This window comes from Entelurus aequoreus, linkage group LG12, assembly GCF_033978785.1.
Source record: "Entelurus aequoreus isolate RoL-2023_Sb linkage group LG12, RoL_Eaeq_v1.1, whole genome shotgun sequence".
Lineage (NCBI taxonomy): Eukaryota > Metazoa > Chordata > Actinopteri > Syngnathiformes > Syngnathidae > Entelurus > Entelurus aequoreus.
This window is the reverse complement of record NC_084742.1, coordinates 44,419,063-44,432,156: the sequence shown is the minus strand read 5'-3', so window position 1 is coordinate 44,432,156 and position 13,094 is coordinate 44,419,063. Positions and strand designations below refer to the sequence as shown.

The 13,094-nt window shown below is 39.8% G+C and overlaps 1 protein-coding gene across 1 annotated transcript in view; it reads left to right on the top strand.

Moving 5' to 3' along the window:
- The first annotated feature begins 3,316 nt into the window (after positions 1-3,316).
- Positions 3,317-13,094, top strand: part of LOC133662242 (pyruvate carboxylase, mitochondrial-like) — a 687,704-nt gene continuing 677,926 nt past the window's right edge. The window contains exon 1 of the mRNA XM_062066065.1: positions 3,317-3,715. Within this exon, the coding sequence (XP_061922049.1) occupies positions 3,714-3,715 (2 nt within the window). The 5' untranslated portion in view covers positions 3,317-3,713. The remainder of the gene's footprint in view (positions 3,716-13,094) is intronic.

Here is a 13,094-nt window from a genome sequence, read left to right as displayed (position 1 = left end):
GTGCAATCTACTAATAAAAGTTTCAATCAATCAATTAAAAAAAGCGTTTTAAAGTAAATTTCAAAGTCTTTATATATATATATATATATATATATATATATATATATATATATATATATATATATATATATATATATATATATATATATATAACAAACAAAGTGCAAAACCATAGGCTCACACAAGTTCAGTAAACAATTTAAATTTGGAACACAGCATCATTGTTTTCACAGCTTTTTGGTTGTTAGAAGTATCAATCAATCAATCAATGTTTATTTATATAGCCCTAAATCACAAGTGTCTCAAAGGGCTGTACAAGCCACAACGACATCCTCGGTACAGAGCCCACATACGGGCAAGGAAAAACTCACCCCAGTGGGACGTCGGTGAATGACTATGAGAAACCTTGGAGAGGACCGCATATGTGGGTAACCCCCCCCCTCTAGGGGAGACCGAAAGCAACGGATGTCGAGTGGGTCTGACATAACATTGTGAAAGTCCAGTCCACAGTGGATCCAACACATCAGCGGGAGTCCAGTCCACAGCGGGGCCAACAGGAAACCATCCCGAGCGGAGACGGGTCAGCAGCGCAGAGATGTCCCCAACCGATGCACAGGCTAGCGGTCCACCCGGGGTCCCGACTCTGGACAGCCAGCACTTCATCCATGGCCACCGGACCTATGCAACTCCCCCTCGCAAGGGACAGGGGAGAAGAGGAGAGAAGAAAAGAAACGGCAGATCAACTGGTCTAAAAAAGGGGGGGTCTATTTAAAGGCTAGATTATACAAATGAGTTTTAAGATGGGACTTAAATGCTTCTACTGAGGTAGCATCTCTAACTGTTACCGGGAGGGCATTCCAGAGTACTGGAGCCCGAATAGAAAACGCTCTATAGCCCGCAGACTTTTTTTTGGCTCTGGGAATCACTAATAAGCCGGAGTTCTTTGAACGCAGATTTCTTGTCGGGACATATGGTAACTACTAGAGAGTGTTTTAACATAGAGTTATAATTATTTTTTAAAGGCACAAAAAACAGGTCGGGTATTGAGAAACTTACATTTATGAATATAAAACTTAGCCAATAGTATAATGAGGTTTGCAAAGGTAAAACTCCTTTTCCATTTTTTTCTCATGCTGTGACGTCAGTCAACAGTTTTTTATTTTTATTTTTGAATTTTATAAACCTGCATTTATAAATTGCAACATTTACAAACAGTTGAGAAATAATAATCAAAATAAGTACAAAAACAGTACAAAACAGCGCCAGGGGGTTGTAAACTCAAAGAAACTAAAATAGAATGATATATATATATATATATATATATATATATATATATATATATATATATATATATATATATATATATATATATATATATATATATATATATATATATATAACAAACAAAGTGTAAAGCCATAGGCTCACACAAGTTCAGTAAATAATTTAAATTTGGAACACAGCATCATCGTTTTCACAGCTATTTGCTTGTTCGAGGTAGAGAGTGTTTTAACATTGAGTTCTAATTCTTTTTTAAAGGCACAAAAACATGTCGGGTATTGAGAAAAGTACATTTATGAATATAAAACTTAGCCAATAGTATAATGAAGTTTGCAAAGGTAAAATTCCTTTTCCAATTTTTTCTCATGCTGTGACGTTAGTCAACAGTTTTGGGCCTTTTTTAAATTTTTTTAAATTTAATTATTATTATTATTTTTTTAAACCTTTATTTATACATTTCAACATTTACAAACAGTCAAGAAACAATCAAAATAAGTACACAATAAGTACAAAAACAGTACAAAAACCGTACAAAACAGCGCCAGGGGGTTGTAAATTCAAAGTAACTAAAATAAATGATAAATAATAAATTATAATAAATTATACTTGTATAGCGCTTTTCTACCTTCAAGGTACTCAAAGCGCTTTGACACTATTTCCACATTCACCCATTCACACACTGATGGAGGGAGCTGCCATGCAAGGCATTACCAACACCCATCAGGAGCAAGGGTGAAGTGTCTTGCCCAAGGACACAACGGACATGACTAGGATGGTAGAAGGTGGGGATTGAACCCCAGTAACCAGCAACCCTCCGATTGCTGGCACGGTACCAACTTCGCCAATGCATTATATACATATATATATATATATATATTCTTCTAAAATATATACTTCTCTAAAGTGGGCTGGCTCAAGGTGGAGGACAGAGTTAAACAACTTGCACTGAGCCTAGTCTATAAAATCCGCTACACCTCCCTGATACCGACGTACATGTCAAACTACTTCCTTAACGTAAATGACCGCCATAACCACAACACCAGGAGGAGCTCCACTAACCACGTTAAACCCAGATTCCGAACTTACAAAGGTCTTAACTCATTCTCTTTCTATGCCACATCAATGTGGAATGCGCTCCCAACAGCTATAAAAGAAAGGGCATCTCTATCCTCCTTCAAAACCGCAATAAAAGTTCACCTCCAGGCAGCTACAACCCTAAACTAACACCCTCCCCGGATTGCTAATAATCAATTGCTAATAATCAAGTATAAACAATCAAATACAGATACTTTTTATTATGCCTTCTGATCTCTCTCTTTTTCTCTCTCTCTCTCTCTCTCTCTCTCTCTCTCTCTCTCTCTCTCTCTCTCTCTCTATGTCCACTACTTGATGTCCATATCCTACCCCCCACCCCCCTCCACACCCCTGATTGTAAATAATGTAAATAATTCAATGTGATTATTTTGTGTGATGACTGTATTATGATGATAGTATATCTGATAGTCTATATCTGTATCATGAATCAATTTAAGTGGACCCCGACTTAAACAAGTTGAAAAACTTATTCGGGTGTTACCATTTAGTGGTCAATTGTACGGAATATGTACTTCACTGTGCAACCTACTAATAAAAGTCTCAATCAATCAATCAATATATATATATAAAATAATCAAAGTGCAAAGCCATAGGCTCACACAAGTTCAGTAAATAATTTAAATTTGGAACACAGCATCATCGTTTTCACAGCTTTTTGGTTGTTAGAGGTAGAGAGTGTTTTAACATAGAGTTCTAATTTTTTTTTTTAAAGGCACAAAAAACAGGTCGGGTATTGAGAAACGTACATTTATGAATATAAAACTTAGCCAATAGTATAATGAGGTTTGCAAAGGTAAAATTCCTTTTCCAATTTTTTCCTCATGCTGTGACGTCAGTCAACAGTTTTGGGCCCCATTTCGAAAACCTCGCGCTGGTAATGTGACGTCACGTCCTTCTATTCCGCGATTGGCTGAGAATACCGGGGGGCGGGGTCTAAGATTGCGTCACAACCGAGGAAGAGTGTGGGGGATTATGCAGGGAGGCGCACTAGCACACGCATACAAGCCCACTTTATAGCCGCCGTACGGAGCTGCTAGCTAACTTAGTAGCACACACACACTTTATATCCGCCTTACGGACGTGCTAGCTGGTAGCCTCGCACAGTTAGCCGCACGCCTCCGAGCCGCAGCGTGTTTGACAGCTACGTCCTCAACTTACCCTCTTTGCGCATATAAATACACACACACACAAACTCCCTGAGCGCCCTCTTCTTCTTCTTCTTCTTCTCTCCCCCCTCCTCCTCCTGCAAGCCAGCGTGGACCAACCCAAACAAACATTCTTCAGCAGTCGACCGGTAACACTCGGTGTCCAGTTACCTGACAGCGGCTCTGCACAACATGTGAGTACTGCCGGACAGCGTGAGTCTCCCGCCTTCGCTTCCGGAGTGTTTGCGTGGTCATGTGTGTCACCTGCTGGCAAATGTTATGTTTAAACAAACAATAGTTTTATTCATGCCTGATTTGAGCTTACTGTATTGCAGGCAGGCCTCGAATTTTAACTTTTTAAGGTCAAGGCAAGTGTTGCTTTAAAGGAGAGCTCAGTGTTTTTCAACCACTGTGCCGCGGCACACTAGTGTGCGGTGAGATACAGTCTGTTGTGCCGTGAGAGATTATGTAATTTCACCTAATTGTGTTAAGATATTTTTTGAAAATCAGTAATTATTAGAGATGTCCGATAATGTCTTTTTTACCGATATTCCGATCTTGTCCAACTCTTAATGACCAATTCCGATATCAACCGATACCGATATGTACAGTCGTACACCTCCAGGCAGCTACAACCCTAAACTAACAAAAATATTCAAATGTAAACAATCAAATATAGATACTTTTTCTTATGCCTTCTCTCTCTCTCTCTCTCTCTCTCTCTCTCTCTCTCTCTCATCTCTCTCTCTCTCTCTCTCTCTCTCTCTCTCTCTCTCTCTCTCTCTCTCTCTCTCTCTCTCTCTCTCTCTCTCTCTCTCCATGCATATGCATATGTACCTTTTTGACTGTACTTGAATGCATAATAGACTGTATTTATATTATTCACATGTGAATAATGCTGTATAATAGACTGTATTTTATATTATTCACATGTGAATAATGCTGTATAATAGACTGTAATTATATTATTCACATGTGAATAATGCTGTATAATAGACTGTATTTATATTATTCACATGTGAATAATGCTGTATAGACTGTATGTATATTATTCACATGTGAATAATGCTGTATGGACTGTATTTATATTATTCACATGTGAATAATGCTGTATAATAGACTATTTATGTTATTCACATGTGAATAATGCTGTATGATAGACTGTATTTATACTATTCACATGTGAATAATGCTGTACAATAGACTGTATTTATATTTATATTATATTATACCACTCGACGTCCATTGCACCGGTCGCCCAGGGCGGGGGACCCCACATCTGCGGTCCCCTCCAAGGTTTCTCATTGTCATCCCATTGGGTTGAGTTTTTTCTTGCCCTGATGTGGGATCTGAGCCGAGGATGTCATTGTGGCTTGTGCAGCCCTTTGAGACACTCGTGATTTAGGGCTATATAAGTAAACATTGGATTGATTGATTGATAGATATTATTCACATGTAAAAAAATACGTAAATGTTTATTGTGAGCGAGCTGTGGTGCTGAATTTCCCCCAGGATCAATAAAGTATTTTCTTCTATTCTAGTTTTTAGAGCTCGGGATAGTAACCATGTTATACTCTTCCATATCAGTAGGTGGCAGCCGGTAGCCTAATTGCTGTAGATGTAGGGAACATGGTTTGTTGTCGTGATCACAATATGCATACGACAGCGGGTAAACAATATCTAATGCTTAAAGGCCTACTGAAATGATTTTTTTTTATTTAAACGGGATAACAGATCCATTCTATGTTTCATACTTGATCATTTCGCGATATTGCCATTTTTTGCTGAAAGGATTTAGTAGAGAAAATCGACGATAAAGTTCGCAACTTTTGCTCGCTGATAAAAAAAAAGCCTTGCCTGTACCGGAAGTAGCGTGACGTCCCAGGAGCTAGTATTCCTCACATTCCCCATTGTTTACAATGGAGCGAGAGAGATTCGGACCGAGAAAGTGACGATTACCCCATTAATTTGAGCGAGGATGAAAGATTCGTAGATGAGGAACGTTACAGTGAAGGACTTGAGAGGCAGTGATGGACGTATCTTTTTCGCTCTGACCGTAACTTAGGTACAAGCTGGCTCATTGGATTCCACACTCTCCTTTTTCTATTTTGGATCACAGATTTGTATTTTAAACCACCTCGGATACTATATCCTCTTGAAAATGAGAGTCGAGAACGCGAAATGGACATTCACAGTGACTTTTATCTCCACAACAATACACATCGGCGAAACACTTTAGCTACGGAGCTAACGTGATAGCATCGTGCTTAACTGCATATATAAACAAAATAAATAAACCCCGACTGGAAGGATAGATAGAAAATCAACAATACTATTAAACCATGGACATGTAACTACTCGGTTAATGCTTTCCAGCCTGGCGAAGGTTAACAATGCTGTTGCTAATGACGCCATTGAAGCTAACTTAGCAACTGGACCTCACAGAGCTATGCTAAAAACATTAGCTATCCACCTACGCCAGCCAGCCCTCATCTGCTCATCAACACCCGTGCTCACCTGCGTTCCAGCGATCGGCAGAAGGACGAAGGACTTCACCCGATGCGTTTGGCGGCCCGGAGACGTAGGAAGTCAAGGTGAGGTCGGCGGCTAGCGCTCCAACAAAGTCCTCCTGGTTGTGTTGCTGTAGTCTGCTGCTAATACACCGATCCCACCTACAACTGTCTTCTTTGCAGCCTTCATTGTTCATTAAACAAATTGCAAAAGATGTCCAGAATACTGTGGAATGATGAAATGAAAACAGAGCTTTTTGTATAGGATTCTACGGGGTACCATAACTTCCGTTATACTGACTTCGTCACGCGCATTACGTCATCATACCGCGACGTTTCAGCCGGATATTTCCCGGGAAATTTTAAACGTCACTTTATAAGTTAACCCGGCCGTATTGGCATGTGTTGCAATGTTAAGATTTCATCATTGATATATAAACTATCAGACTGCGTGGTCGCTAGTAGTGGGTTTCAGTAGGCCTTTAAACCAAAAGTAAACAAAAGGGGAGTGCCACTAAGAAAAGGCATTGAAGCTTAGGGAAGGCTATGCAAAACGAAACTAAAACTGAACTGGCTGCAAAGTAAACAAAAACAGAATGCTTGACGACAGCAAAGACTTGCAGTGTGTGGAGCTGAGACGGCGTCCACAGAGTACATCCGTACATGACATGACAATCAACAAAGAAGGATAGCAACAACTTGGTCTTGATTGCTAAAACAAAGCAGGTGCAAGGAATAGCGCTTAAAGGAAGACATGAAACTGCTAAAGGAAAAGCAGTAATCTACGACAGAGCAGTTTAGACGAGGCACCAAGCAGTGTGGGTGGGGAGCGTTTCCACAAAGTGTTTCCAGAGCGGTCAGCCTGAAATGCGGGTTTCAGGGACAGACGCGGAAAGACCCATTTTTTTCTCTATATTTGGCCGCCGAGTCAAAATAATTGCCCAGGCTTGCTGTAAAAGTTGGCTAATGGTATTAAACAATGCCAAAGTGTCAAGTCGTAAGGTTAATGCCATTGGGCATGAGCTTGCATGGACTTTTGAAGCATTTTTGTAAAGATTGGCTACATTGTGATGTCACAGTGAGGTGGATGTACTTATATGGGCATTCTTGAACATGCTGTGTTGGAAAGGCTAAACCCACTCAACTGGGATGGCTGCTGTTGGAACTCCCGTATATTACTTTTTGTTTCATATATATAGGGTTGGGTATCGAGTATCGATTGGAACCGGGACTAACTTTCCGATTCTTCCGGAATCGTTCAAAAGTTTAAATTTCGATTCCTATTTTCGATACCCAGTCCGCCGAGCGGAAAAAGAAAGAAAAAAAAAAAGTCAGCCGAACCGGAAGAAGAAGCCGCTGAGCACCAACGAAGAAGCGCCCACTGCCGGAAGTGTTAGCATAGCCGAGCGAGTCAGTCAAGCTCAAGCATGGATAGCGGGCGTCGGCGGTCGAAAGTGTGGCTTTACTTTACAAAAAAAAAATGAAATAACCGCGAAATAACAGAGTTCCATGTCCATCAAGAAACGAGTGGAGAGAGAGCTGCAGATGTACCAGGACGTTCCACCGATACTTATGTCTGACGACCCTGCTGCATGTTGATGGTCCGGTGGAACCAACAAAAGACTTATCCTTTGCTGTCAGATCGCGCTTTCTCCTATTTATGCGTTCAAGCTTCTTCCACACCCAGCGAACGTGTATTTTCCACAGCAGGAGACACTATATGTCCAGAATGCTCACGCATCCTGCCTGAGAAGGCGGATATGGTCATTTTCCTAAACAAGAACTGTCTCTGATTTTATACTGTACCTGCTGCTAATCTGGACTGGGTTTTGCAAGTTGTTTCTTATTGTTTATTTGCTTTTCTGCACCAGGTTAGCCCATCAGTGGGAGCACGGTAACATTTTTAAGTACCTGCAGCATCATACACTTGTGTGTGTGAATGTGTTTTCATGAGGTTTTCAAAAATAAAGCTCTCTTGAGGAAAGTGTACCCCTGGGAAAATGTATTCATAATTTATAATATTTATATTCAAGTTCATAGATTTGATATTTATATTCTAGTTGAAAACAGCCCTGTGAGGAATTTATAGTAAAGTTCATAAAAAGTTAATAGAATTAAAATTGATGGAGAATGTCAGACTATTTCATTCAGAAAGACTGTAGGTTAGCTAGCTCATTTAAAATATCCTAAACTTTGACCCTGCCTCTTAAAAGAATCGGAACCGAGAATCATCAGGAATCGGAATCGAAACAAAGAATTGGAATGGGAATCGGAATCGTTCGAATTCAAACGATACCCAACCCTACATATATACATAGATAAATAGATAGACTTTTTTTTATAAACCACAGTCGGGAAATTATATTGTTGCAGTGCAGGTTTGTAATTACAGTAACCGAAGCAAACTGTAATGAAAAAAATAAAACTTAGTAATACCTAATACTAGGGGTGTAACGGTACACACAAATTTCGGTTCGGTACGTACCTCGGTTTAGAAGTCACGGTTCGGTTCATTTTCGGTACAGTAACAAAACAACAAAATATAATTTTATTTGCAAAATGTTCCACCAAAAATATTTTTCTTAGTGGAATATTTGATGTGAAGTAATCGGAACCTTGGCTAGGTCAATAATTCATAATAACATTGATTTTGATTCAATATTATGTTTTGAGCAATGACAGTTTGAAAGAAAAAAAAAACAGCTTTGTTTTATTAGTCAACATTGCAACTTTTTCTAAATTACATTCAACCTTAAAGCTTTTTTATTTCACTTTTGTTATGTTTTTGTTTATTTTAATGGTATTTTTAGAATGTGCCGTGGGCCTTTAAAACATTAGCTGAAGGCCGCAAATGGCCTCCGGGGCACACTTTTGACACCCGGTAATAAAACATTAAATCTGATAAATCTATGGATAAAAAGCAGAGCCTGGCGATGCATGCAAGTTTATCATAACTCTCTCGCTCTCTCTGTCTCTGCCCCTCCCTCACGAATGCTGCTGCGCGCACAATTTGTTTTGTTTTTAACCCCTTCTTAACCCTGAACGTACATTGAAAATACACGCAACCCTAACTCAAAATGCTGGACATTTGAGGCATTTAAGAAACTCCGCCCCTGACAGCTACGCAAAAGAGGACATGTCCGGTGAAAAGAAGATGTATAGTCAGTCTATTGTAGCCCGTTAGCTGCTAGCATGCCGTGTGTTGTGCCTCGGTGTGCATTGTTTACACAACGTGCGTTACGCTACTTAATATGTCCGTGTGGAAACTCGTTCGGTACACCTCCGAACCGAACCGGAACCCCCGTACCGAAACGGTTCAATACAAATACACGTACCGTTACACCCCTACCTAATACATATTTCACACTAACAATTGTACTACGTATATGTAAAATAAAACAAAAAAACACTATCTTAACGTTCGTATTGCACACCAAAAAAAGATCACAGTTATCGCATAAGTGCGTTGTAAAGTCTTATGACTGTGGGTAGAAAAGATGTGCAGTAACGCTCTTTCTTGCACTGTGGATGTAACAGTCTAATGCAGAAGGTGCTACTCAGGACCTCCACAGTATTATGCGTGGGGTGGGGGGGATTAGACTATATAGATGTGAACTTAGTCAACATCCTTCTGTCGGCCACCTCCTCAACCTTCATGCTCTCCCACCTGCCTGCTGTCTATAAAATAAATATTATAATATAAATACATTCATGTTTATTCCCCCACGACATTTGGGCCACTACAAAATTGGATTAGCCGCTGAACTACGGCGGAAAAAGACGGCGACATAAGCCATACCCACTTAAATTTAGGAGAAAAAATATTTTTCCATACATTCGGCTCACTGGACTATAATCTGCAGATATATACATTGTGAAATGAGTTATTTACACAATTGTAAATGTTTATTTACTTAACTTAATTGTTTCCCAACGGCGTCTGTAACACGGCAGTAAAACGGTTGATCAAACAAAACAGAAGTCATTGTCATGAACCCACTGGCTGATTTAGCTCACCAATCAGCTAAACAGACTAAGTCCACGGTGACGTTTTGGTGAATTTACTAAGGGATTTGTGAACCTGAAACAATACAAAAAGAATAGCATTGTAAGTTAATACTACTAACACAGACACTCGTAAATGTGTTAGCATATTAGCTAATGCTAACAATGTTAGCTTTATTACATTACATTACTATAGCCTGTACAAATGTGCATGAAAACACTCCTTACAGACATCACACATGGGACGGTTTAGTAAGTATGAAGAGTTTTAGTTATATTGTAAAACTTACTAACGTTCCTTGGAGTGATGAATGAAGAATCCATACGAGTTGAAGCACTTTGGACGAATAAAAGACAGAATGGCAATTGTACTTAAGTTTGAAAGCACTAAACAGAAGGAAATACTGTAGACCAGGGGCCGCGTGTAAGAAAATCTATTCCCACATGGGCCAGACTGCTAAAATCATGGCATAAAAACTTAAAAGTAAAGAGAACTTCCGATTGTTTTCTTTATCCCATTTTGGCCAAAAATTTAAATGTAGAAATACACATTTTTACAACAGAGTTCAAGGTGCACATCACGCTGTCAACCAATTGCGAGTGCTGGACAGAACTCTTAACTACTACAAAGCTGATGGTCATGTTGACTTAAGTCTTTGCATCTTACCGTTTTGTGGATAATTTACAATGCATTCATCTGCGGTACTTGGTGTAATCCTGCACAGGATAATACGCTTCAATAAGAAAAAAAAAATGGTGATATTAGTCGAGATCGGATGATATGAAAAAATTAATTGTGATCGCCCAGCCCTACATAGTACAAACAATAACGCACCTTTTCAAAGTTTTGCTTGTGTTTTATGAAAACTATTTGCTTTATGGCCGTCAGCGGAGAAAAATCCACAAATTATCAACACAGTTTTATAAGCCACAGGGTCCAAAGTGTAGGAAAAAAGTTATAATCCGGAATTTACAGTACGCAAAATATACACCAAAACTTACTCAATACATATTATGTAGGCCACAAGAAGGTGTTTTAAATTTAAATTCAAATCATCATGGATCCCCTTCAACTTGTTTCAACAACAAACAGGGAAATAATTGACAATGTTCCAAAGAAAAGCTGTGTGACTGTGAGTGTGAATGTTTGTCTAGAGTCCTAGTGACCAGTAAGGCTGCTTGCGGGACATAAAGGAGTGGATGTCACAAAGCTTCCTGCAGCTCAATGACACCAAGAGTGAAATTCTTCTGTTTGGCAACTCCACCTCGGTCAGTCAGATCAGAAAGAATTTGGGAAGTTTGGCCACTCTTGAAAGACCCCATGTCAAAAACCTTGTGGTCATATTCGACCCAGACTTCAAGTTTGACAAGCAAGTGAAATCTGTGGTGAAATCCTGTTTTTTCCAACTACGCACCATAGCCAAGATCAAATGTTTCCTCTCCCCCAGTGACCTACGGAGGGTCGTGTTAATGCTCATCTTTTCTAGACTGGACTATTGCAATGCCCTTTATGCTGGGGTCACCGACAAGACCATCCATAGCATGCAGCTAGTACAAAATGCAGCTGCCAGGCTGGTGACAGGCGCAAAAATGAGGGAACATATTTCTCCCATCCTCTCCTCCCTTCACTGGCTCCCAGTGAAGCGTAGAGTGAAATTTAAGATCGTCACATATGTCTTCAAAGCGCTCAATGGTCTCGCCCCAGCTTACATCAAAGATCTCCTGGACCAACCCACCAGCTCCAGGCTTGGTCGTTGCCTTAGATCGGACAACCAGATGACACTGAAGGTCCCACGGTCAAACCTTGTGACGAAGGGGGACCGTGCTTTCTCAGTGATGGCACCTAGGCTATGGAATAAACTCCCCCTGAATATTAAGTCCGCCACCACTCTGGACTCTTTTAGAGCACAGCTTAAAACTCACCTTTTTACCGCAGATGACTTTTGATTTATGTGTTCATTGTGAGTCTTAAATGTTTAGTTTAGATTCCTTTGTGTGTCTCAGTCTCTGTTTCTGTTTTTTTTTTGTTTCTCCACTCGGGCTGCGCCCCGTGCTGATGTAACAGTTGGTTGGGGGGCGCATAATAAATGAAAATAACATAACATAACTAATGACTATTTTAATGGTCGACTTGTCATTTACTATCTTAACAATTGGTTGACTAATCGGGTTATGCAGCGTACTCCTGTTCAGTAGTTCTTATTGAGCCATTGACATTTAAATGTATCTGATTAATAACAAACTGATTAAAAACAAAGTAAAAGCAATCAAAATAGCAGGAAAAAAAAGCAAACCAAAAAACATCACCAAACCTGTCTAGCTTCCTGAAAAAGAAAGTAACATTTTGTGATGAGGATGAAAGCTGCACGCAGGTATATAGACAAAGTTTAGCTGGCAGACTTTGCTTTAAAATTTGAGTTATTTTTTACACAAGTCTGTCCTTTCATTTTAAATGAGCTAGTTAGCAACCTAACTGTCTTTTAGGGAAGTTTTGCTCTGGGTTTTATGCTGACAATTTTGATACCGATCATCTATGAGTGAGATCAGATACTTGTCTACTGACAGTGATGGTGCTGACACAGCAACAGTTGTTGTCATATTATCCTCTCTCTAAACTTGTATTAATCTATTTGTTAATTTCATGTCAATAACTGCTTACTTTCTGCTGTAATGTGGTTCCAGCTGGACTTCTTAAAAATTACTGAGCACTTATTTCTGTACGGCGGGGTCGCATGTTAATGCGCTGATTGTTTTCCCAGGATGCAGACGGAACTCCGGAGGCAGTGTGTAGGTCAAAATCGGTCAAAATACACAAGTACGGAAAAGCTTAGCACAGAAACAGGCAAACAAATGGCGAAGGAATCAAAAAGGTATTCAACGTAACTGTTGCGTGAAGCAAACAAGACAGCCAGACTGAGTGTGGCGAAAGGCAGGAATAAATAGCTCTCTGATTAGTGCCCGGGAGCAGGTGAGCGTCCCGAACACTAATCAGAGGCCGGTGAAAAATTATCAGGACCCATGGCAACCAAGAAAACACAAACCCTGGGGTGCTGAAACA